The sequence below is a fragment of the Saccopteryx bilineata genome, chromosome 1 (assembly GCF_036850765.1).
Source record: "Saccopteryx bilineata isolate mSacBil1 chromosome 1, mSacBil1_pri_phased_curated, whole genome shotgun sequence".
NCBI classification, from domain to species: Eukaryota; Metazoa; Chordata; class Mammalia; order Chiroptera; family Emballonuridae; genus Saccopteryx; species Saccopteryx bilineata.
The window spans coordinates 91,277,485-91,303,337 of NC_089490.1; the positions used below are offsets into that span (position 1 = coordinate 91,277,485).

At 50.1% G+C, this 25,853-nt stretch overlaps 1 protein-coding gene and 1 long non-coding RNA gene across 2 annotated transcripts; one reads left to right on the forward strand and one right to left on the reverse strand.

The window, feature by feature from the left end:
• Nucleotides 1-11,775: 11,775 nt before the first annotated feature.
• Nucleotides 11,776-21,320, reverse strand: LOC136325322 (uncharacterized). Its single transcript, XR_010729241.1, has 4 exons — nucleotides 20,552-21,320; nucleotides 17,687-17,769; nucleotides 16,257-16,486; nucleotides 11,776-12,274 (listed from the first exon to the last, which is right to left on the reverse strand). It is a non-coding gene; the product is annotated as an uncharacterized lncRNA (long non-coding RNA).
• MB (myoglobin) lies at nucleotides 13,628-21,831 on the forward strand. The gene is made up of 3 exons (XM_066259512.1): nucleotides 13,628-13,811; nucleotides 18,161-18,383; nucleotides 21,332-21,831. The coding sequence occupies exons 1-3, from the start codon at nucleotides 13,717-13,719 to the stop codon at nucleotides 21,476-21,478; spliced, it is 465 nt and encodes a 154-aa protein (XP_066115609.1). The 5' UTR covers nucleotides 13,628-13,716; the 3' UTR covers nucleotides 21,479-21,831.
• The last annotated feature ends 4,022 nt before the right edge of the window (nucleotides 21,832-25,853 follow it).

Below are 25,853 nucleotides of genomic sequence, written 5' to 3' on the forward strand. Positions count from 1 at the left end.
ATACTTCAAACCCAGTAGTCTAGCTCCAGAATCCACCATTGTACATTGCCTTTTATTTATACATACCCTGTTGGTCAAATAAGTTTGTAAATATGATATATATGTTTGCTCGCTTATAGTTTGCATTGGGTGTGGGGCACAGGCTGTAAGCAGGCAGGGTCATTATAGCCTAAGGCTTAGTTTTAAGACTAAGCCTTTCCCACCCTAAGTGACTTTGTATCAGAGACTTCCTTGTTTGTATATTGGATTAAATGTTTTGATTTCTATACTATAAAATGGGGCAGACTGGGAGCTTGATCTCTCTCGGTTCCTGAGGTTAGCATTAGAGAAGAGAGCAGAGAAAGGAGAGCAGAGAAAGGCCACATGGAGGAGAGGAGAAGCAGCCAAGATGATGGAGTGCTGAAGGAGAAGCCAGTTTGTGCAGAGTTTGTGCAGGGAGAAGGAGATGGGGAATGGAGGTGAATAAAGCTGGTGAGGTAGAAAACTTTGATTCTAGGAAACTCAGATAAGTCAGTGGCTTTGGGAGCCCTGAATGGAAAGGGAAGTGTTTTCCCACTGTGTGTATTTCTTGCCCACCAGGTGCAAGCTAGGATAAAGATGATGGCCCACCAGTTCTAAGCTCCGTTGTTTTATTACCATATTTCCGAATCAAATGCGAACCTGCATGGGCCAGGCGGCTGTGATGGTGGCCGTGGCTACTGGCTTTACACCCCCCGTCCCCACTGCTATGTATATGTGCAGGGTAGAAGGGAGGTTAGATGAGCCAGTTCAGGGGAACTCAGTCTTTCCTGGTGTAAAGCCAGTAGCCTCGGCCACCATCCCAGCTGCCTGGTCCATGCAGGTTCCCATTTGATTCAGACAGACAGTAATGAAACAATGGAGCCAAGAACTGGTGGGCCATTGCCTTTAATCCTAGCTCGCACCTGGCAGGTGAGAAATACACACAGTGGAAAAACACTTCCCTTTCCATTCAGGGCTCCCAAAGCCATTGACTCATCCGAGTATTCGTAGAATCAAAGGTTTCTAGCTCACCAACCTTATTCACCTTTGTTCCCCATCTCCTTCTCTCTGTACAAACTGTCTTCTCCTTCTGCACTTAGCCATCTTGGCTGCTTCTCCTTGCAATGCTAATTTCAGAAAACAAGAGAGAGAGGCCCTGGTTTCCCTTATTTTATAGTGTAAGAAATTAAAGCCTTTAATCAAATATACAAACAAGGAAGTCTCTGATACAAAGTCACTTATCTGAGGCATAATGGGATTCCTCATGAGAGTGCACCACCCCACATCATGCAACAGTCAAGGGTGTGGGGAAAAGCTTAATGTTGAGATCTTAGTATCAGAAGGGTGGGAAAGGCTTAGTCTTAAAACTAAGCCTTAGGCCAGGGGTCCCCAAACTACGGCCCACGGGCCGCATGCGGCCCCCTGAGGCCATTTATCTGCCCCCGCCGCACTTCCGGAAGGGGCACCTCTCTCATTGGTGGTCAGTGAGAGGAACACATTGACCATCTCATTAGCCAAAAGCAGGCCCATAGTTCCCATTGAAATACTGGTCAGTTTGTTGATTTAAATTTACTTGTTCTTTATTTTAAATATTGTATTTGTTCCCGTTTTGTTTTTTTACTTTAAAATAAGATATGTGCAGTGTGCATAGGGATTTGTTTATAGTATTTTTTATAGTCTGGCTCTCCAACGGTCTGAGGGACAGTGAACTGGCCCCCTGTGTAAAAAGTTTGAGGACCCCTGCCTTAGGCTATAAGGACCCTGCCTGCTTACAGCCTGTCTCCCACACCCAATGCAAACTATAAACGAGCAAACATATATCATATTTGCAAACTTATTTGACCCACACCTGGTAAGCACTCAGGAGCTCAGAGTCTCCCTGTTGGGCAGATAAAATATATTATGCTCACTTTGTTAAAGATAACACGTGGAGGCCGTTGCCCAGGTGATATTAATGTGTGTTGGGGGCAGGCAGGATCGTTGTAGCCTGGGGCTTGGTTTTGGGATTAAGCCTTTCCTACCCTTTTTGATGTGGGGTGGTACAATCCAATCATGCCTTAGAAAGTGACTTTGTATTAAAGACTTCCCTATTTTGTATATTGGATTAAGGGTTTGGATTTCTACACTATAAAATGGGGACGGAGCGGGAGTTTGGGCTCTCTTGGTTCCTGAGGTTAGCATGAGAGAGCAGAGAGAGTAGAGCCAGCAGCGGAAGGAGGCCACGTGGAGGAGGCCAGGAAAAGCAGCCAAGATGGCGGAGTGCTGAGTGAGATGCCAGTTTGTGTAGAATTTGTATCTGGGATAAGGAAGGAGATGGGGAACTGAGGAGAATAAGGCTGGTGAGCTAGAAACCTTTGATTCTAGGAAACTCGAATAAGTCAGTGGCTTTGTGAGCACTGAATGTGATTGGGTTTTGGAGCCCAGTGTGTGTTTTTACTTGCCCGCTGGGTGCAAGCTAGGATTAAAGACTATGGCCCATCAGTTTTTGGCTCCATTGTTTCTTTACCGACTGTCCGAATCCAATGCGAACCTGCACGGCCCTGGCCGTGGCTTCTGGCTTTACACTCTCCCACACCCCTAACCACCACCACACTTTCTGCTCTCCGAGATGGTGCCTGGTGGGTGTATGGAGGAGAGGGAAGATGGGGGATGGGGCCTTGGATTGAGCCTGCAGAATAATACATAGTTTTTTAAATGTGTAACTATTACTGTGAATACTGCCCCAGAGGGCATAAACTAAGGGAGTCTATGACCTTGGTCTATGGCTGCTCTGAAGAAGGGTCTGGCAAGGCGGAGAGGAGACCACTCCAGGTTAAGGTGGTTTGAGAGAGGCTGTCCGGGAGGTTGGGCCAAACTTCCCTCACCTCCGTCCTGCTGCCAAGGTAAGAAACCCGGAGGTGCTGCTCCCAGAGGCCAAAGCAGAGGTCCTGGGACAGCCCACAGCATGAGCTCCAACTCTGAGCCCCCGCCCCCAGTCCAAATAGGGAGGCCAGAGATCCCCCAGAGAGGCAAGTCCTGGTTGCCACATGAGATGGAACAATTGTTTGCCTTTGGCTTCTCAATGCTGAGTCGTGTGACTAATTTTAACTGACCCTGCTGATCCATCCCAGATGGCCGGGAACCCCCTCCCCCAGCCCCACCCCAAGGCGAAACCACAGCCACTCCTCAGGGCCAGCAGAAGAGCTGCCAAATTCTTAAATTCAAAGTCATTCCCGATCTGCATTCCAACCTCATCCATTACCAATCTGCTTCACAAAACTTCTGACCCCACCAACTGATTTGGGGTTACCCTGGCTATTCCATATACGTATATTCCTGCTTCCCTGGCTCTGACTGCCTTTCAAATCCCTGTTCCAACATGCACTTTTTGAGGATGGTTTTCTAATCATCATAGACCTGGACCAACCGGTATGATTGCCTTCCCCCAGCCCGTTTCACCTGTCCCTCTCCCCACCTGCCAAACAGGTAACCAGTGGTGATAAAGCAACCTGGAGAATGAGGGTCTGGAGAGCTTTAACTAAATGGTGCTCTGTGGGTAGATGTTAAGACATTATTTATATGGGTGTTTTATTCTCACCTTCTCTTTCTCATCTGTCCATGAGATTATAAAACATTTTATTCACACATATTCCTCTCTCCTCTGTGCCTGTGGGATAGGAAGGGATCCAAGGTCTTTGAATTCCTTTGGGACAGAGCTGGGTCCCTGAATCACTGTGTGGAGCAAAGCCTGGCCCTGAGCTTGCATTGGATGAGGAGTAAATGAGAACTAAACATATGAAGCCACTGTTAAGAACTAACCAGGCAGAAAAAGAAAAATATCATATTGTAAGGTGGGTGGATAATGGGGAAAGCTCAGGTCCTGGAACTTTGGCTAGGACCGCCCACAACCAAACGCGCCAAAAGAAACTTCCCAGGAGCCCTTTGGAGAAAAGTGACCATCTGCCAGCCAGTGAGATTTCACCACGTCATATTAGCTAGACCACCTTAGGAACCTTTTAAATATCTCCCACATGGGGCACCACTTGCGACTTCCCTGGCCTCCATCTTTCCTCGGGGCCAGGGAACCTCATTGGGCAGGAAGCACACTCTGTACTCAATAAAGCCTTTTATTATTCCACACTTTGAGGCTCCGGCCCCCTCCCTTCCTTCTCGACGGGGAAAAATACCTTACACATATGACCTCACTCATCTGAGGAATCCAATGAACAATGTGAACTGAGGAATGGAATTGAGACAGAGGCGGGATCAAAGGGACCAGAGGAAAAGAGAACAGAGGGAAAGGGGATGATAGGATGGGATAAACCTGAAGGGAAGGGAGGTGGGTACTATGGGGAAGGGGGCAAGGGAGATGTTGAGGGGAATACAGGGAAGGGGAGGATGCATTTGGGGGGACACTAGAATCTATGTAAACACAATAAATTAAAATCAATAAAAAAAGAGAACTAACCAGTCCCCAAGATTTGGAGAGTTATTTGTCACAGCAGCTAGTGCTCTCCTCATACACTACTGTATCTGCTTGTCCTCACCCTCACCTAGAATATAGGAGTCCTTAATATTGATCCTCTCTTCCCCCATGGCTTCCTACTCCTCCACCTCTGAACACAGACCTGAGCCGTCACTGTCCCACTGATCGTTTCTCAGAACTCCTCCACCATCCTGGGACGTTTCCTTCTCCATTTCCTCTTTCCCTTCCCAGCTCTTAATGCTGGGGTGCTCTCCTGGCTCCTTCACTCGACATCCTGTCCTAGGTGACCTCTGCTACTTCCTCTACACTAACTCAATCTCTGACCCTGTGCAGTTTGGTAAACTGAGGCTTCTCCAAATTGCCAGGGACGTTCAAGGTGTTCTACGCCACAACTCTGGGTGTAGGCCAGCCCTCTCTCAGTAGAATCAGGTCAGCGCCTCCATTCCCAAGGAATAGCTCCACGTCTCGCTAATGGGAAGACTGGGAGAATCTCCTGTGGGCCACATGGGTTTTGAGAAAGAAATTAGTCTTTGCTACGGTGATTTTAGACAGAGGAGAGAAAACCCAACCGGCATCTGTCTTGTGGGGCCCTTTTCCACTTTGTGTCTCTGCTTCCATGGTCCCCTCCCGGGGAGTGTGGTTGATGGCCTTCTCCTTGGAGGGGCTTTCAGGGGCTAAGACCCAGGAAGGGAGGAGGTTTTAGGAGCGGGGTGGCGGTGTGGGTACAGGGAAGGCACATGGCTGTCCATGTTGGGAGAGAAGATGCAGGAAGGAGGTTGGGGGGCTGCCCTCCCTGTTCCCCCTGCGAGGTGGGGCTCCTCTCTGTGCCCTGCCCACCAGAGGTATCCGCACCTTGTGACATCCCCATGCCCACACAGCTGACTTGGAGAAAGCCAGGGTGTGGCCTTCCTCAGGACAGGGGAGCAGGCACCCCTCTGCTGGTGGCAGGAGCCCTGCAAACATTAAGGTGGGGACTGGAGGCAATGTAAAAGCTAGAGAAACCTGCCACTTTATGCTTCCTCGCCAGAAGACAGTGCAAGCCTCGTGGGTAACCTTTCACCTGCTAGACCCATGTCCCGCAAACCCACCAGGTGCTACTGTGCCGAGGGAGACTTGTCCCCTCCCACCTTAGTAAATGGCGTCACCCTCTGCCCAGTCTCCCAGCCAGAACTCACTCCCGACTCCCCAGCCTCCCCTGCAGGGCCCGTTCCCCCTTCTCTTTGTCCCTCTGCCCTCCTCCACCCCAGGCTTGGGGCCACAGCAGGCTCTAAAGGTCCCCCTACCCAAACCAAACAAAACATCAGGACAGAGGTTGCCTCTGAGAGGTGGTGGGGTGGGGATTAGCCTGGAAGGGGCACATAAGAACTTTTTTGGGTGATGCTATGCTCTGTTCCATGACAAGGGGGTTTGGGTTAGGCAGGTGTATAAATTTGTCAAAATGCAGCAAATGTACGCTTCAGACTTGTGCCTTGCATTGGTGGAAGTTTGACATCAAAAAAGAAAAATGCAAATATCGAACTCTCATTAAGGACAGGCATGCTTTGATATTTGGGAGGAAGTGGTCAGACAGATGTCTGCAATTACTTTGAAATGCCACAAAAATAAGAAAGACTGATGGTAGATATGTGATAAAACTCGTAGGTCAGTGGTAGACTTTAGGAGATGAGTATATGGTGTTCACTCTGAAACTCTTCCAACCTTGCTGCATGTGTGAAAATTGGTACAGTAACATGTTGCCGGGGACTGCCTCCTGCGTCCAGACTGGTCCCTTCCTCCGCTACGTTATTCCCATCCGCACATAGGGTGGGTTCCAGGACAGCAAATCAGACCATGGCCCTTCCCTGCTTGAAACCCAGCAGTGCTCCTTAACTCCCATGCCTGCCCCCGACCCCCAGCCGACTGTCCCTGGTTGGCCTCAGTTTACTTCTCTGGCTGCATCTTCCCTCACTCTCTCCGTCACTTTTCCACCACAGAAAACACCAAAATATTCGTACTTCTCTGCATATATCATGCTTTTTCCAACTCCTGCGGCAGAAATTTCTAGTTTACATTCAATTTACCTTCTTTCTAAGTAATAGAACTTCCTTTTTTTTCAGTTTTCATTTCTTTTTTAAAATTTATTTATTTTTATTGAGGTAACATTGGTTAATAACATTAAGTAAGTTTCAAGTATGCAACATTGTAATTTGATATCAGTATACACTTGAGCATTATTCTCCACCAAAAGTCTAGTGTCCACTCGTCACCATGTATTTGAACCCCTTTACCCCTTTTGCCCTGCCCCTACCCTCTTACCCTCTGGTGACCACCAATCTGTTACCTATCTATGGGTTTGTTTTTATTTTGTTTTGTTTAGAACTCCCCATTTTAATCTGGGGATATGGCCATATGACGATAAACACTGCATTTCCTGGCTTCCCTTGGAGAGAGGTGTAGCCACGTGATGTGCAGTGAGTGGAAGTATTGATTATAACTTCCAGAGAGTGTCCCTAAAGATAGGGGACACAACCTTCTTCACTCTTTTTGCTTTCCTGCTGGTGGGAATGATGACATGATAGCTGGAGCTCAAGCAGCCACCTTGGATCAAGAGGTGAAGGCCATGTGTGCAATATGGCAGAGCTTTAAAGTAGACTGAAGCTGGGGTGCTGACATTGTTGTGTATCATACCAGCCCTGGACCACTACCTCTGGACTTCTGTATGAAAGAGAAACAAATATTCACCATTGATGCTGTGTTATTTTGGATTTTCTGTCACCCACAACCAAATCTAGTCTTCCCACAACAACTTCCACATCCTTAAATGCATGTAATATTCTTTCCTCACTTTGCTCCTAATAAATCATTATCGATCCTTCAAATTCCTACTCAGGCATTACCTTCTCTGCAATGTTGCTTGGTGGAATTAATCATTTCTTCCTTTATGATTCCTTTGTACCTTGTATCACAGTAAGCAATTATTGACCACTTTACGTGTACTAAGCACCACGCTGAGTCCTGTACATGCACTCCTTATGATGACATTTGGATAGATGGGTAATTATTTTCAAAGCTGCCATTTTACAGGAAAAAAAAAAAGAGAGACAAAAGCCCTGGAAAGTTGTAATACTTTCCTTGGATCATAAAAGTAATGTGTGGTGAGCCACGCATCTAATCCAAGTGTCTGGCTCGGAAGCCTTTAACTCTATATGCAGCGGCCTCTGTGACTGTCCTTATCGCGAAGTGCTGTAGCATCTGTTCACACACCCCTCCCTCCTGTCAGCGCTGACGCTCGGGGACTGTGTGGCGCTCACCTTGGTCTCCCCAGAGCCCAGCGCAGAGCCTGGAGGCAGGTGGGCACGAGTGTTCGTAGAACAGAACAGTCAGTTCTAGGTCCTCTCATCCTGGTTCTGACACAGAAAGTCCTTCCCACAAGGTCTCACCTCCCATGGCTCCCTTGTCCCAAGTGTCCCCTGCACACACAGTTTATTTCCTCTGCTTAGGAGACCCTGCAGAACTCTCCACCGTACTTTTTGATACAACCGAATGTCCCCTCTGCCAACAGGTCTTCTCCATGTAGACCTCAACTGCCTTCCTACCCTCCCAGAGTCCTTTGCTCACGTCTCTGCTGCTTTCCCTGTCCCTTTGGGGTGTTTCTTCCACTTGAATTTGAGTTCATTGAAAGCAAGGACCATGGCTTAGTCATCCTTTAATAATTTGGAAAGCTGTCCCTGGTTGGTGCCGTGAATATACAGGGAGAAAAGGACCCCGTGCTGGCTGGCTGAAATGGTGGACAGTTGAGCAAAGGAGCGTGGAAGGGGCCAAGCCAGAGATAGTGGTTTTTCTCCTCGCTGCCACTAGATGGCAGTAGGGCCTCCCAGTTGTCACCCAACAGTCTTTGTCTATACACCCCCAGGAAACCAAGACCCTGGACAACTCAGTTCAGTAAGAGAAACATTCAAAGAGCTTACTGACCTGGTCCTTTGCTAGCTGCTACTATAAAAGTAAAAGGGGGAAGAGGAAAGATCCAAAAATTAGAACAGTTCCTATCTGGGAAGCACAAACTGCCTGGATTCAAATTTCATGCTTGGCATTTCCTCGCTCTGTGACCTTGGGCAGGTTACTTAACCTCTCTGTGCCTCTTTCTTTTTGTGTGTTCAATGGGACTTACAAAACTGTCTATTGAAAAGGGCTGTTGTGAGGGGCAATGCCACTGGAGTGAGCTAAGTGCACGTCTGTGGCGTTCACATTTCTGCTTCTGAGGACACTCCAGGGTAGCAGTAGGGAGCGCAATCCAAAAAAGAGAAAGATTAGATGGCTGCACCTGTACTGGAGCCCAGAGGGGAAAGAGGGCACATCTGCCGGAAAGAGGGCGGAGTGGGGTGGGGCAGATTCCCAGAAGGGGAGCTGTTTCTGTGAGATGAGCCAGGAAGGGAGAGAGAGGACATAGAGGTGCTGGGGCTGGGCTCTGGCCAGGTGGCAGGTGTGAGGCGAGGCTGGAGAGAGTGGAGGGGAAGGAAGGCAGTGTCCCAGGTTACACCTGTTGACCGAAATATTGGGATCCCTGTGTCCTTGTCAGCCCCCTTCAATAAGCCCCTCTGGGCCTCCGGGGAGAGGAGGAGCCCTGCCGTGGAGCTGTATTTTTAGTCCCTGTGCCTCTCCCAGCTGCTATAAGACACCTCTCCCCACCCCCAGCCTCGCCTGGCTGGAGGTTCCTGGAGGACAGCTGGGGAGAAGGGAGACGCGGTCAGTATGGTGGCTGCCAGGGACTGGGAGGATGGGTGGTGGGCTCGAATGGGGTCTGCGGCAAGCTAGGGGCCCCCACAGCCCTACTGAGGGCCTCAGGCCCGTTCTGCAGGCTCCAGGCCCCAGCCCTGCTCTGAGTCTGGCCTGGCGCTGGTCCAGGAGGGCAGACCCTGCCAGGAAGGAGCAAGCTGGACAGGCAGGTGTGGGAGGGAGGCACTGTCCGGCTGGTCTCCAAAGGGGTGGCTCCTGGAAGGAGGAGGAAGGGAAGTGGTCAAGGCTGAAGGGACCCCTGGCTTTGAAGAGCTGATACATTGTCATTCTTTCCATAGTTGGGCCCACTTGGTGGCATCTTAAAGCATAATCCCCTGGATTCACTTTTGGGCATTGTTGGATGCATAAGGGCTAGCAATTCCCATGCCACCTGGGCTGGATCTGTCCCTTGCAGGGAAATAGAGGGGCCTAGTGCACAGCCACCTGGAGACTCAAACCCATGGTATGGTGCTTGAAGCCCCTCACTAGGGAGTTCTCTCTGTGTATGTTTGTGATGAGAGGTGAGGGTTACCAGACACTGAAGAGTACAGAACTGGTCTTTTCCCACCAGAGAGGCTCCTGGTTTACTTTGCCAGGGAAGGGCACCCAGTTAAATTCCAGGGGGTGTTTGGTTTGGACAAGGGAAGTGTTAGTGCACCTGTGGCTTCCCTCATGAGAGGGACCTGCTGGCCCTCTATATCCCCAAGGAGCCAGCCGAGCCAGGACAAGGGATTGAGTGTGACAAGAAGGCATATTTTCGTTCAATAGAAAGAAGACTCTTTACAGTTTTAGGTAGTGAGCTCACTGATCTTGGGAGTATTCAAGCAGATGCTCAATGATGATCTTTAGGAAGAATTGCTGCATTAAGTGGGAACTTGGACAAGATACCATTGAAGGCCTCTGTCAGCTTCAGGATACTATGGTCCTATATTTCTAGACTTATCTATCTCTACCTCTCTATGATTCTGGAATCTAGAATCCATGTTTCTAGAGTGATGAAAGTTAAAGGCTTTGGCACTCTACAATTCTAATTCTGGGGTCTCAAGACTCCAGAATTTGCAGACTTGAGGATGGTTTTAGACGTCTCAGATTTTCACATTCAAAGGAGTCTGTGGTGATGAAACAGAAAAAGGGAAGGGGGCAGGTCTGTCTTGGTGGGATCCAGTTCTGCCCCACTGGGTGTCAAACTAACCCACCTGTGCGTGTGCACGTGTGTGAATGTGAGACATGAGCACGTAAGGCTGCAGAAAGTTGTGCATGCAAAGGCAGCGTGGCTTTCCTATTTCCTGCGCCTCCAGCTCTGGCCATTTGAAGGCTGTCACAGGGATAATTATAGCCCCCAAACAGAGCTGGAGGCTCCGGGTAGCCATAGCAACCATGAGGTAACGCCTGCTCTGTTTTAGAGATGTGCAAGTACAAACAGATGTCGGTTCCTTCCTATTAGCTTAAATGGTAAAACTTAAAAGGTTCATTGACTTCAAAGCCACAGGTTCCCGCGACTGTGCCAGTTAAAGCGGGTGCCTGCCAAGGGGTGACAGCCTCGTATTAAACCCTTCAGCATCGGTAATGAGTTGATGAGATTTTAAATACTCAGGCTGTCCCCAGACAGTGCAGGGGGCTGGACATGGGAGGAAAGCTGTGAATTCGAGTTTGGTTTCTAGCTCTGCTGCTTACCAACCTCCAAATCTTGGTCTCCTTAGAGCCTGGTGGGATAATAACCAGCCCTGCCACGTGGCTGGGCGTGCCCTCCAGCAAGTGCCCCGAAGTAGGGGCTGAAGCTGCTGAGGGTCCAAGCAGAGCCTCTCGGAGTCACTGCTCCTTTTGATCCTGGGCCTGGCACCATGTGGGCCTCGGTTCCAGGCTGTAGAATGAATGAATGGACGAAGGGATGGATGAATGAACAAATAAATAAATGAATGAATAATAGCCCCCCCCCAAATCCTTTTGGCATTTTTAGCTACTTGTTTTGCTGCTGCATCTTCCACTGTTAAAGCTGGATGAGTGTCTGGAGGTCAACTGGCTGGTCACCTGAATTAAAGACTCATGTGCGACTTCTGAGCACAGTGTCAGGGATGGGCGCCTGGTTTGTTAGGAACCAGCCAACTCAATAAATAAATCAGGCTCATTGAAAGGCTACATAGGGGTCTGTCAGCAAGCAACGGCTAATGATAATCCTCAAATGGTGATTGGGCAGGGCCTCACACAGTTCGGCATGGAGTACCTTCTAGACCAGGGGTCAGGAACCTATGGCTTGCAAGCCAGATGTGGCTCTTTTGATGGCTGCATCTGGCTCGCAGACAAATCTTAAAAAAAAATAATAATAACGTTAAAAATATAAAACATTCTCATGTATTACAATCCATTCATCTCCTACCGCTCATGTTCATGGTTGCGGGTGGCTGGAGCTAATCACAGCTGTCCTCCGGGACAACACCAAATTTTTATTGGATAATGCATAACGTACACGGGTGGTTGTATGGCTCTCACGGAATTACATTTTAAAATATGTGGCGTTCATGGCTCTCTCAGCCAAAAAGTTTCCCGACCTCTGCTCTGGACCCAAGGTTGCAGGGGTGGCCCCAGGCTTGGCGTTCTTACTCAGGGCTGCTCAACATGAAACTGACTCTCTTTGACTCTGCATTTCCTGCTACCTAGTCAAGTCTTGCCCAGTGTCACATTTTGAAGAGGATATCTGATTGACGTAGCTAATGACATTGCCCGTGGGACAGAGCCCTGCCCTTGGCTGCCTCAGGCCAGGTGCCAGCTCTGGTCCAATCAGCTGAGTCAGGCAGTAAGTTGCAGGGAGAACACAACCTGCTTTGCCTGCCCCTCGGCAGGGGCTGGGGCAGGACAGTTACTTTTAGAAAGAGCTATGTATGTAGGGAAGTCACAACTGACATGTCTAACACAGGCCCAGGATGGTCAGCATGTCTGCTTCTTCTTTCCTAGCCTCATGGTCCACAGCTGTAAGATGGTATGATGCTCACTTCCTCGCAGGGCCTCTGTGACGGTCAGATGTAATCCTGCCCAAGGAGGCACTTTGTAAGCTGTAGAATCCTGTGTGCATGGAAGAAAGGGCTTGTGAATACTTTGATCACAACGCTAGATAAACCAGACTGTAATTTTATTCCTCTTACTATCTCCTCAAGGAGACTGGGAGTTTCTTGAACAAGAGATGTATTTTGTTGGGTTTTGCTGTCCTCTGCATGTAGCACAGTTTCTGACGCACAGTAGGTACTCTGTAACTGTGCACTGGATCAATGGATGGATAAATGAATGGATGGGTTGATGGATAGGTGATAGATGATGGATAGATGAGTGGATGGGTGGATGGATGGATGGATGGATGGACAGATGGATGGATTTAAAGAAGGTCAATAATCTTCACTTGCCTTCTTTGCAAGGCTATCCGTCTTTTTACTCAATGAACATTTATTCCATTCAAACCTGGTACAAGACACTGTGTAAGGTCCAAGAGATACACAGATGAATAAAACAGAGCCCCCGTCCACTTGAACATCAAAGTAAGGTATTCAGGGGCCCCACTCTCTGGTTTCAAATTCCAGCTCTTTCATCGACTAGCTATGTGACTGTGGCAGGTTTCCCTAACTTCCCCTACAGTAAATGAGGATAATGTTAGTAGCTAGCATTATGAGCTACCAAAAGTAAATGCTTGGAATAGTGTCTGGTCCAGCACAGTCTCTTTGAATACTAAGGGGGGAGCCTGAACGGAAACAAGGAAATATGATGCAGCTGGATGAGCAATACAATAGGCCCAGAGGCATATAAATAGGAGGAAGTAATTAATTGTGCCTTGAGGGAGAATGTCAAATGTCAAGCAAAACTTTTCAGAAAGAAATATTCGAGCAAGGCTATGAAGCCAGCTTTCTGGGCTGAGTGAGAAAAATTCAGACTCCAAGAGGTTATGGATCTGCCTGGGTTTGCATAAAACCATCTAGGCTCCTGCCCACCACTTCTGGCTGGGTGAGGGGCATTCTGGCAAAACGAGGAGAAGGTAGACAAGGAGACTGATAAGGGCCAACCTGGGCCCCTGCTGCCCAAGCTTAGAAGCATGACAGTCCCTCTCAGGATGGCTGACAGCAGAGATTGGGTTTCAGGCTGCTGGCATCCGCCTTGGTGGTGCCCTTTCTGTTGGCCGCTGAGAGTCCAGACCGTGGCCCAACCTCCTCCCCACTCTTTCCACACACACAACCACCCCCACCTCCGTGTGGCCTGACTTGTCCTACCTCCTCACAATGGCACCTGCCCTAAAATAGCTTCCATGTGAGGGCTAGGGAAAGGAAAAGATTAGGCCCCTGACTGAAGGTGGGGCGGGGCAGGGCGGGGACGGGCAGTGAGCAAGCTGTCAAGTGATTTGTGTCAAGCATTGGGGAAGGTATAAAACCCCTTTGGAGCCAGGCAGCCTCAAACCCCAGCTGCCAGGGCCAGGACACCCAGTCAGCCTACACCTGTTCTTTCTGTCTTCTTCAGACTACGCCATGGGGCTCAGCGACGGGGAATGGCAGGCGGTGCTGAATGTCTGGGGGAAGGTGGAGGCTGACATCCCGGGCCATGGGCAAGCAGTCCTCATAAGGTAAAAGGAAGGAATTCCATTGTCCTATCACCTACTTCCCCCACCTAGATCGAGGGGTTTGGCAGCAAGGTGGACTGTTTGCCCCGGGGTTGACCAGTTGGTTGTATTGGTTGAGTTTGTTAAAACTTCCACTTTGTTCCCCTTTGCCTGTAAGCATCAGGGATTGGAGTCAGAAAAGGACAGGGACCCATCTCACACCTATGTCGGCAGGTGGGAGAAGCTTGATGATCAAACCCTGAATGCCTAGAGCTCACCAAGAGCTGTACAGTCAGGGTTAATGAGGACCCTCCCTGAAGGATCTCACCCAGCTGCCTCACTTACTGGATGAGGACAAAAAGGACCTCAGAGGGGATGGATGTCCCCAGAGTCATGAGTCCATTAGTCTGTAAAGTATCCAGGCTAAGACCTGGCCTTCAAGATGAGACATGTACCTCTAGACCTGGCTTTGCCACTGAGCAGCTGTGTGACCTATGGGAAGGGACACAACCTCCCTGAGCCTCAGTTTCTTCTCCTATACAATGGTGGAAACCCTATTATCTACATTACAGTATCAAAGTGAGAATTAAATAAGATGATGCATGTAAGGGGCCCGGCACAATCTCTGGCACATATTGAGCTCTAGAAGATGTTAATAACTGTTATAGATGAAGCCCAGCCTAGGACTCTTTACAGTATTATCATTAGAAAACAGACGACAGAGGCCCATTAGTGACTTTTAGCTTTGAGTATGTCTTGAATCCGAAAGGCTCAGAACGGTGTGCTCTCCCAACACATCTTGCCTTCTATAGAATAAACCAAAGGAAAAAGAAACATCTCCAAGTTTTGTATATAGGGGATGGCTTGTGGCTTGGAAATAGAATCTCACTTCCCATTGCCCTCCACCCCCAATGGACTCTCCTCTTCCCCTGGCCCCCTCCTCTGATGTTCGGGGAGAACACAGGTTGAATACATCAGCATTTCTGCACCCGGGAGGAAGGGGCTGCAGGGTTGCCACGAGCAAATGGATTATCCTTCGCACTTTAATTTACAGGTGAACTTCTCCTTCTTTCTGAACCAGGGCAGGCTTTCCTCTCTACTCAGATGCCCTTTTGGTCTCTCCTGGGTTTCACCTGTTCCAGCTTGAGGACGGAGAGTCAAGAAAGTTCTCTGTTAACTCTAACTGGCATCTTGGGGTATTGCCTTATGTCTTTCTTCTCCTGTCTCTGTCATCTGGCTGCTGGCATGGCAAGAGGTCCTGTTTGATAGGACAAAAGGCTCCCCCCCAAAGTAAACATCAATTCTTCAGCCAATAATTTACTGTGTGACCTTGGACAAGTCACTGCTCCTCGCCGGGTCCTATTTCGCTATCGGTTGAGTGAAGGGATTTTCTACTCTGGTCTCTGAGATCCTTCCTGCCCTCACGGCCTGGCATTCTCCGTGTCTATGATCCTCTGTGCTGTTGGAGAGGAGGCAGGGAGCCGGGGGTGGGGGAGACCACTGCGCAGAGCAGTTTTTCTAAGGTGATATGGAGGCTGCCAGGCCCAAGTCAGTGACGGGATGTCTTGAAAGAGACTTAGGGTATTGTGTCACCAGGGGAAATTTCCCCCTTCCCAGGGTGGACCAGAGAGTCCTGCCATGGGCCAGGTGCCAGGGACAAGACATCATGTCCAAAGCTGGTGGCCCCTTAAGGCTCCAGAGAGCCTGATGCCCTGTCACACCTTAGGCTGTAGGACATGCAGAGACAGTGACAACTGGTTCTGCCTTCTCAGTATTTGGAGTGTGCGGAGGGTGCGGGGAGGATGCTCACTCCAAGGCCTGCCGGTGCCCCTGTGTGACCTGGCCTCTTGGTTCTGTCCAGATAACGATCCCGGGAAGGTCATTTCTCCCATGCCTCTGATTATAATAGAGGGCAGTTCGGTTCAGCTGAGGCTGCTAACAACAGCCAAGGGCTTCACTGCAGGCCTGTGATCATGAACTTCTAGGACGAGAGAGCTGGGAGGGCGGCTGGAGAATCTGGTGCCAGGAGGGAGGGGCTGCTGCGTGGGCCCCAGGTCCCTGCCTTTCTTTCTCCTGCCCAAACTTTGCCTGCTTTTTAAAAAATGTTTGCATTTGAAGAGGTCACGAAAAATTTGAATCCCTGCTGGTGGCCAATAATCCTTGTAGTCGAGAAAGGAAACATGGCCCGAGAGTCTCAGACCGCCAATGGCAGCTATGAGCAGAACCCAAAAGTCCAGGTTCCGACAACCATGCTGCTGCTGCGATGGGGGTGGTGATGAGGACGATGGAGATGAAGATGGTGGTAGAAATGCTGATGAGGAGGAGGAGGAGCAAATATTTGAACAGTACACATGGATCGTCAGGCTCTGTGTTAAGTATTTCACATGTATTAACTCACTTAAGCCTCATAACAACTTTATGAGGCGAGTATTGTTATTACACATTTAACAGAGAAGTTAAGTAATTTACCCAAAGCTACACAGCTGGAACTCAAGTCCAGGCAGCTTGGATCCCACACGTCTGCTCTCCACTGCTGTGCGATAGTGCCCCACAACCTCGGTCCTGGGGTTCTGGAGCAGAGAAGGACTTTTGCAGTTCTGACAGGGTCCTCAGTCTTCCGTGTGGCTGTCTGTCTGATGGGCGGTGGTCTCCTTGGCAGCTGGGAGGTGGCCTCCTTTCTCTCTGACTTGCCTGCAGACCTTGATAAATGAGGCAGGTTGGTGATGGGATTGAGGATAAAAGCACAAGGCAAGGGCACGTTCCTGAAACAGGAGAGAGAATGCCTCTGCCCATTGCCACAGGGAGAGGGGCTTTGTCGGCTCATTTTGGGGGTGGCTGCTGTCAGGCAAGTCTGGGCATGGCCTTCTGTGGCTGCCCTGGGGACTCTCAGTGGCAGGACTCAAGGCTAAGGGAAGGAACTGGCTGTGTGGAGCCAGAATGTTCCGGTGGGCACTAATTAGGCCAACTCTCCTGTACTGTTTGAAACGACGTGGGCTTCCTCTGTGGATGAGTGAGGCTTAGAGCAGAGGATGGGGCGGGCGTCAAGCCTTAGAATGGAGATTGAGACATCAGCTCAATCAACCCTTTTGGTTTACAGATGGGTGAACCAAGACCCAGAGAGGTTGAGTTGTTCTGTACATGTCACACAGCACATTGCCAAAAGAGCTGGGACCAGAACTCAGCTTCCATAATTCTCAGTCCCATGTTCTTTTCTGTATGTATCTGTGGGACTCCCAAAATGTCTGAGGTCCCTGACCCTGACCCCTTTGGGTCCCAGGTCCTTGGCCCCATTCTGCCACAGACAGTCTCCTTCCAATGTCCTGACGTCAGCCTTCGCCCGGGGGTGCCTGGTCTTGCTTCTGTCTGGCAGGATTTCCAGGATCATTGTCACCAGATAATAATAGCCAGGAGCTATGGACGCTTGGGTGAGAGGAACCAGAGATGAGCTGTCAGTGACACGCAAGGCCTGGCCTCGGCCCGGGGTGAGGTAGTGACACTGGGCACAGCTCTGGACAGCCCTGGGCTCTCTGGGACAGCTGGAGGATATGTTCCTGGGGGAAGGGAGTGCTCCCTGTCCATGCTATGTGCTGCATGCTTGTGTGTGTATCTGTGTGTGCATGAATGTGAATACAGGTGTGTGCTGGGAGATACGTAGGCAAACTGGAGTGTGTCCATGGTTGAGTCTAAGGGTGTCACAGGGCCAGGAAGCTTCAAAAGAGGAAACCTTTCCAGGAACTGAAGCCATTAGGCAGGAGGAAAGCCTGAGCAGACAGGGTTACTCCTGCAAACATTTCAGGGTGCAACCCAAGGGAGAGAGTGTGAGTTACAATGCTGGGTTTGGGGCTGGGCTCTGCCGCTGACTAAATGACCAGGTATGACTCCTTTTAACAAATACTAACCTTTTCACAGCAGGAAAGACTGAGGTCCAAGGCTAGAGCCGTCTGCATGGGTAGAATCCCTCTGTGGCCAGCTCACTGGGTCCCTGGCAGGAGTGAGGAACTGGTCTTTGGCAGGTAGCTCCTTATTTTGAGCCCAAGCTCTGATTTGTTGCGCTTCCCACGCCCCTCACAGTACAGATGGTGAGGAGCCCAGTGTTTCAAACCGATAACCTCAGTGTTCTAGGTCGACGCTTTATCCACTGTGCCACCACAGGCCAGACATGATCTCATCTAATTCTTACAGCATATCTCTAGGCAGGGACTGGTTATCCCCAGTTCTCGTATGAGGAAGCATAGGCACAGAGAGGTAAAGTGACTTGCCCAAGGTCACACAGCTGGGGAACCGAGGGAGTCCACATTTGAACTCAAGTCTGGCCACCTCCAGTCCCCACTGTGTGTTGCTGTGTCTGACTCCAGCCCTCCTTGTGCCCACAGTCTCTTTAAGGGACACCCGGAGACCCTGGAGAAGTTTGAAAAGTTCAAGAACCTGAAGACCGAGGACGAGATGAAAGCCTCCGAGGAGCTGAAGAAGCACGGCACGGTTGTGCTCACGGCCCTGGGGGGCATCCTCAAGAAGAAGGGGCAGCACGAGGTGGAGCTGAAGCCCCTGGCCCAGTCACATGCCACCAAGCACAAGATCCCTGTCAAGTATCTGGAGGTGGGAAGTAGGGCCAGGGGCCGGTGGGAGGGTGGAAGGAGAGGCCTCAAAGGGGTGAGATTTGGGTTTAAGTCCCAGCCCAGCTACTAACTTGCTGGGTGACCTATGTCACTGCTCTTTGTGTTCCAGTCTCCTCACATGTCACCCACTTTGCCCTTCTCTTTGTCTTCCTCCTGGGGTCATTGAGATTATATATATTTCTCTCCCTGATCAGTATGTCGTTACCAAGGAAGAAGGGGAGAGTGGATATTGGGTGCACAACTTGTATTCTCTCCACAGGTAGGTACTATTATCACACCCACACGACAGATGAGAAAACTGAGGTAAAGAGAGGTTAAGTAGCTTGTCCATGGTCACAGAGGTAGTAAATGGCAGATCCAGGATTCAAATGACGTTTGTATTCCTGAAGAAGCCCAGCTTCTAACCCCTGTGCCACTGGGAGTCTGAGACACACAGGACTCATGGGGCAGGAGCTCAGCCGCTGAGGTTCTATTCTGGGTTGAGGGTGGAGTATATTTACATATGAAAGGCAGAGAGCCTCAGATGTCTTAGGGAGGAGAGGATGTGGTGACAGGGAGCACTGGGATGCTTGGGGACAAAGGGTCATATGGAGAGGTGCATCCTCTGGGGTGACAGTAGCACGTAGGCAGCAGTGAGGTTAAGGAGAATGGTCATAGGATTCACCTGGGTCAGTGCATGGAATGTTCACAATTACCCCATGAGGTTAAGAATTGCATTCAGTGTCTTCTTTTCCTCCTCACAAAAAAGAAGTTCAAATGTAAGGAGTCCAGAGCTGGTATGGGAGCCCTAAGGATACAGGCTCTTTCTGTTCCACTGTCCAAAGTTGACTCACAGCCCAAGATGGCTGCTAGAGCTCCAGCCATCCAGTCCATATTCCAAACAGGAAGCAGGAAGAAGAAAGGGAGGCTCTCTTTTAAGGAGTTTAAGGAGTCCCAGAAATCTCTAACAATGTTGTATACACCTCATTGGCCAGAAGTTAATTATAAGACCACACCAAACTGCATGGGTAGCTGGGGAATGCAGTCTATTGCTACTACAAATACAATTAGCATTCTCTTACCAGGGAAAGTGAAAAGGGACATTGCGGTCCCTGCCCTCCCCATCCCCTGTTGGCAGATCCCTGTCCATCGTGCAAGGCTCAGCTCAGAAGCCACCTTCTCTGCACGAGGCAGTCAGATGCTCCATCTGCTGGCCCGGCCCCCAACTAAGGCACTTGATCCTCATCTTGTCATGTTGCCTGCCTGGCCGTGTTGTAATTTATTTCTTTACCCAGCTGTCTTCTGGCTGGGACTGGTGCCTCAAGGGCAGACCCGGGCTCTCTGCTATTGCTGAACCCCAGTGGCAGGTGGTGGGCCCACAGTATAACTGGAATGACCAATCCCCTCCCTACTGATAAGGAAACTGAGGCGCAGAGGGAAAACCATGTAGCCATGTTAGCACCACCAGCGAGTGGACTAGAACCCAGGTCTCTGTGAAGAAGTGTAATTTACTGCAATTAAGACAGAGCCCCATGAACACCCTTCCACTCACCAAGCACCTCCTTCGTGCTCTTCATAAGAAATTGCTCCTTCTCACCTGGCAATGAGGGGGTGCAGAGGGTGTGCTAGGTGCTAACAGCAACTGTCTTTTCTCATCTGTCCAGCTGCCCCATCCCACAATTTTCTAGATATAGTGGCTCTGCCATGGACTCAGGAAAGGCTGAGTTGGGGGGCTTGATGTGGTTGTTGAAGCCCCCCACTTTGCAGGTGATGTCACATTGAGTATGGGTCATTGCAGTGCTGGGCCTGGGACTCGGGTCTCCCAGGGTCAGGAAGGGCAGGGCTTGCTCCATGGCACCTGGAGCCCCACTCCATTTTTTTGCATTCATGACATTAAAGGTGAACTTGACATATGTCCCCACATCAAGGCCCAAAGGTAGGTGTTCATGGTTTTTGAGCCAAATGGTGTTTCCTGGGTGTTAATAATTATGCTCCTTGAGGGCTCTCCCGGCACGCTGTCTCCCACCCGCTTTCGGTCACGTGCACCCCTGGGCACCCCAGGAAAATGGGAGAACCTGACCATGGTGTAGACACTGGCTCAGTCCCTGGCTCCGGTGTTCATTTACCCACAATCCCTGGGTGCAAGCCCCAGCTCTGCTGTCCACTTACCACATGACCTCAGTCTGGCCACTTCCCCATCTGGTCCTCTGTAAATGACCCCACCATGTCCACTGACCAGCATTGTGGTCGGCATTGAATCTTGATCAACTGTTCAAAAAGTGTGATAGCATTTTACATCTGTGAGACCTTCCAGCCCCAGGGCAGCCCCATGCTATAGATTTCCTACCTCCAGGTTCCTGGCAATGAATGATACTGTGGGTGTAAAGACAGCTGGTGATGGTGAGGCCAACAGGAGACGTTACTGTCCTGGGGGTGAGCTGCAGGCCTGGTCTCTTTCCCACTCCTCTCACTCCTTCCCTCCCACCAGGGCTTTTGAACCCCAGTGCATGCTCCACACCCTGCCCCGCCCCCAAGGGCTATTTAAAGCAATGACTGCACTAAGCCACTAATGCAAAAATTGAATAGATGCAAATGGGAATAATTTTCTTCTAGACTTTCAGACTGTAAAATGCTGTATAAAATCACGAACCCTGGGCATTCCCCCCCCATCCCCCTGCCCTGGTGGCCGTGCCCCAGGCTCTTGCCTGGCTGTCTTGGACCCTCGTCCTGAGCACTAGCTCATGGTTTAACCTTTCCTCAACTCTACCAAGATGGGCCTCATTTTCCCTATCTGTTCCTGTTAATCTATAGAGACCACTCAGATGTACCTAGTGTATAGTAGGTGCTCGATAAATGGGCCTGGAAGAAAGAGAAGATGGGACCCAGCCTGATTCCCACACCTGGCTTGTCCAGACCCACTGACCTGCACCTCTCTCATCCCCCCTGCAGTTCATCTCAGAAGCCATCATTCAGGTTTTGCAGAGCATGCACCCCGGGGACTTTGGCGCTGATGCCCAGGGAGCCATGAAGAAGGCCCTGGAACTGTTCCGGAATGACATCGCTGCCAAGTACAAGGAGCTGGGGTTCCAGGGCTAAGTCCCCCAAAGCCCCCACCCCCACCCGCCTGGGCCTGGCCTCAGGGGGTGGCGGGGACTGAATCTCAGATAGTCCTGTAGAGTTTGTTTCTGAGTATCTGCTTTGCGTATGAGAGGCGGAGGGGCTGGGGAGCGGGGTGGTCAAGGTGGCTTCACACGCCCAGGGCGGGTCTCCCTGTGGAGGGTCATCACCTTGGGAGCAGGGAGAAGCGTGGCCCTTAGCTCGCTGTGGCCTGCAGAGTTCAGGTCGTAATTAATTACGATTCAAGAGTAATTTAATTACTCTTTCACTTAAATTCCTGCCTGATTTCTTTCAACCTCCAAACTGACCCACACCTGCACCCTCACCTTGAACCCCAAATCCAAGCTGTAAACTGAGCCCCAGCCACCACAATTCTCTGACCCATCAACCCGCCCCCTGGAGACGGCAGAACGTCCCTTTGCAATGAGAAGGCGGTCTGGGCAGGGTGGGGTAGCCACGTCCAGCCCAAGGGAGGCTGGACCAGAAGTGTGCCTTCTCAGCTAATGGAGTGACTCACCTGGTTTTAATAAAAGACTCCGTGCGAACATCACAGTCTCTGCCTGGAGTTTTTTTGTCCCCTAGAGCAAGTGAAGGGGCTTCACAGGGGAAACAGCAGGAAGGCAGATGAGGGAACTAAGTGTGCTGAGAGCCTTGTGGGGAGGTGGGGGGGAGGAGGAAGAGGAGACGAGAAGGAGGAAGGGAGGAGACATGGGAGAGCAGGAAGGAAGACAGGAAGGGAACGCCTTCCTCAGGCCATTACTCAGTGGCAGGGCAATGTGGGCAGGAATGGAAGGGAGAGCCTCGTCTGGTGGGGAAAGTGGGCTGGTGAACTGACCTTTGTCATATGGAGTGATCAGTGCCAGAAGCAGGGGCACAGAACCAGGGAGAGATGGTAAGGTGGTCACAACAACCTAAGTAACATGCCAAGGGCACTATCTAGTAAGTGGCAGAGCTGGGTTCAAACGGTGTCCTGGAAGACAGGGGAGACTCCAGCGAGGGAAACAGCTAGGCGGACAGCCAGTGACAAGGGCTGACCTTCTGGCCACAGAGAAAGGACAGACACAGGGAGTAACCTACAGACACAAGCCAAGAGACAAAATCCATATCTACAAAGGCCAAGTACTCAGGCAGAATGCATAAGTACTACTCCGAGGTCCCAGAATAAAACACCGGCATGTGATCCTGGCAGCCAGGAAGAAGGCTGGAGCAGACAGAGGCCGTGGTCAGGGGCAGTGGAAAGGGATCTGGTGGTCTGGGTTCATCTGGGTGCCCAAGCTGTGAGGGGCTTGAATAGCACCCAAGATTCAGGGCACCAAGTCTGGGAAGCCCCAAGTCCTTGACTCCATAAATCTCCAGGAGCTCCCTAGACAAGCAACCTAGTGCCCCCTGCCCTTGAGTATCCATACTCCGGGGCTCAGGCCCCTGGAATGAGCCCAACCTCACTGTCCCAAACCTCAGACCACATCAAAGTCCACGGCTGCTGAACAGGGCAGAGTTCATCTCTCGAATGTAGACACATCTCTAATCCTAACAGGCTCAATTTTCAGGCCGTGCTGTAGAATCAGACAACAACATTAGCGGGCCTACCTCCTTCCATCTGAGTCTGCGCCAGGCTTTGGGAACTGGATGGTCTCCGACAAGGTGGTTGAGAAGGGGAGAAGAGGACAGGGGAGAGGTGTTTTTTGATCTTGGAGCCTGGGGGAAAAAAAAATCCCCATGCCTTTATAGTAATTCAATTGAGCGCCCAGGCACTGAGCACCTCTGCACGGGATACATGTGCAGGATTTAAAGCGGAGGAAGCTGGTCCCTGGCCTCAAACCATTGACAGTCTAGTCAGGGAGACCCACGTGTGTTGGTAATTGAATCAGGACAGAATAAGATCAGGGTTGCTGAGAAGTACCAGTCATTTCTCATTTGTTCAGCTCTTATTCAACAAATATTGGTTGATCACAGCAAGTAAAAAAAAAGCAGCCCTGGCTGGATAGCTCGGTTGTGTTAAGCCAAATTCGGAGGGACCCAAAGCATGAAGGACAGGAACAATGTCCGTCATTTACACATCAAAGCTTTATTGTCTAGCTTGGCCAAGCGGCGGCAGCTCCGACAGAAATCTGAGGGAGAGCGCGCTGGCCCTTTGTTCTACTTAGTTTTTATAGTTTTGTAAGTGGGAAGTACAGAAGCAAAAATTGCAATTAGGAGCCCCTTACCGCTATTGGTTATAGTCATATGTCCTTTAACATGACCACGTTCAATTTGCAAACCATACATCATTTTGGAGAAAACAAAATTTACAAGCCAACACAATGGTAGAAAGATGTCTCTTTACATATTAAAGGCATTCCTATATTATCTAGTGTTTATCTGCTATCTCTCTGTCCAGAGTCACACACGCATTTACATAGGAGAGGTAGTTTCGGTGGGGACAAATGCCCGCAAATGACTCATTGCTATGAGAAAAGGTTTATTTTGGCTCTTCTCTTCCTGCACCTGGCTAGCCATTCACCCCTTTCCCCACAGGTGTGGTGGAATGTCTGGGAATTCATGTTTTCCTCCCCTTGCATTTACAATACAATGCCAAGGGCCATCCTGGTTATGCCAATCACACAGTACAGAGACTACTCTCATAATTTCTCTGCACTCCTTAACCCAAATTAATAAAAATGTTCTCCAAGCCTCTCAAAATATTAATTCTGTATTTTTTTGGTACCTTACAACACCTGCGGATGAAGTGGCTCAGTGGCTCCTCAGGTTGGTTAGAGCATCATCCTGAAGTGCAGAGGTTGCTGGTTCGGTCCCCGGTCAAGGAACATACAGGAGCAGCTCAGTGTTCCTGTCTCTCCACCTCCCTTCCTCTCTTGCTGAAATCAAGAAATAAAAGTAATTTGTAAAAAGTCAGTTTATACCTTCAGTGTGCGCCCAAGATTCAGCCGCCTTGACCACCCTGCTCCCCAGCCCCTCCGCCTCTCCCACCCGCCTCTCATACGTAAAGCAGACACTCAGAGACAAACTCTACAGGACTATGGAGATCAGTCCCCGCCGCCCCCTGAGGCCAGGTGCAAAATGTCACTTTTAAAAAAAAAATAAATCAACTGAACTTTCTTCTTTCCACTGGATTTTTGTCTGGAATCCTCCTTGTGGCTGGTGGAAGAGACTTAATCTCGGCCTTCTGGAGGGTTTTCCCGGGTTCCAAATTTCCTTGGGGTTTTGGCTAGTTCCAAGGAGCTCCCATGTGCCAATCTGTGGAGAGTGTGGGCGGGCAGGTGGCAGTCTGGCTGTTGCTGTCCTTTGTTCCCAGTGGCGTCCTCATGAATGCTGTGCCCAACCTGGTCTTCATTATTCATTGTCCCTTCAGGCATTTGAGGAACTCTGAGGTTAGCCACGGCTGCTTCTGCCTGAGGCCACTTCTTCTCAGGGACTCCCCTGCCACACAAAAGACAGGAGGCACAGACTTCCTCTGTGTTCAGACCCCACGGACCTGTCTGGGCTGTCACGGACCCCTGCGGGGCTTGGCAGGGCAAGCCTGTGTGGTGGTTTGAGCTGTGCACTCCCCATGGGGTCCCAGCCGAGGGAGCTACTAAGGGCTGGATCCTGTCTGGGCTCCAGTTGCCAAGCAGCATGTTGGGAAGGGGAGCCTTTTCCTAGCTCACCCAGGGTGCTCTCTGAGCTAGCAGTGGCCTTGAACAGGGAAAACCACGCTCACTGGGAGCCACCACTGAGCGCCATCTCACTGTGTCCTCTTTAACTCTCTTCCTCCCACAGTTCAGAAAATCATTTCCCAGCCAGCCAAGCAGGACCACCTTGTGGTTTTCTCCAAGTCTTCTGTCTTCTACATGTTTCCTTCTGAACCTCTTGTGACCTGAGCTTTTTGAATCTGCAAATCCAGGCAAGGGGCCTGTTTCTCTTGCTTCCAGAGGTCACGGGCTTTGCTGAGGCTTGGGCCCAGAAATGCTCACTGTCTGAAAAGCCAAGTGCCGAGAGGGAAGGAAACCCCAGGGGCAACACAAGCTAACGTGTTCAGATGATGACCCCAATGTGGCTTCTACTCTGCATTGATTTTCCAAGTATTTGTTGAGCAAATGCTATGTGCCAGGCCCAGGTTGGGGCCGGGATCCTAGGGGGTCAGAGGAGACAGGGCTCGTCGCAGGGATCATGCAGAAGGTGGCGTATTAGTTGGGATTCTCCAGAGAAACAGGCCTTGCAGGATTTATATACATATATCACAGTTTATAAATAGATATGAAATATTACATTTGAAGAGGTATTACATATAAGAATATACCATATATAACATATATAAAATATATGACTGCATAATATATATTTTATATACAAATATATTAAATATATAATAAGAATA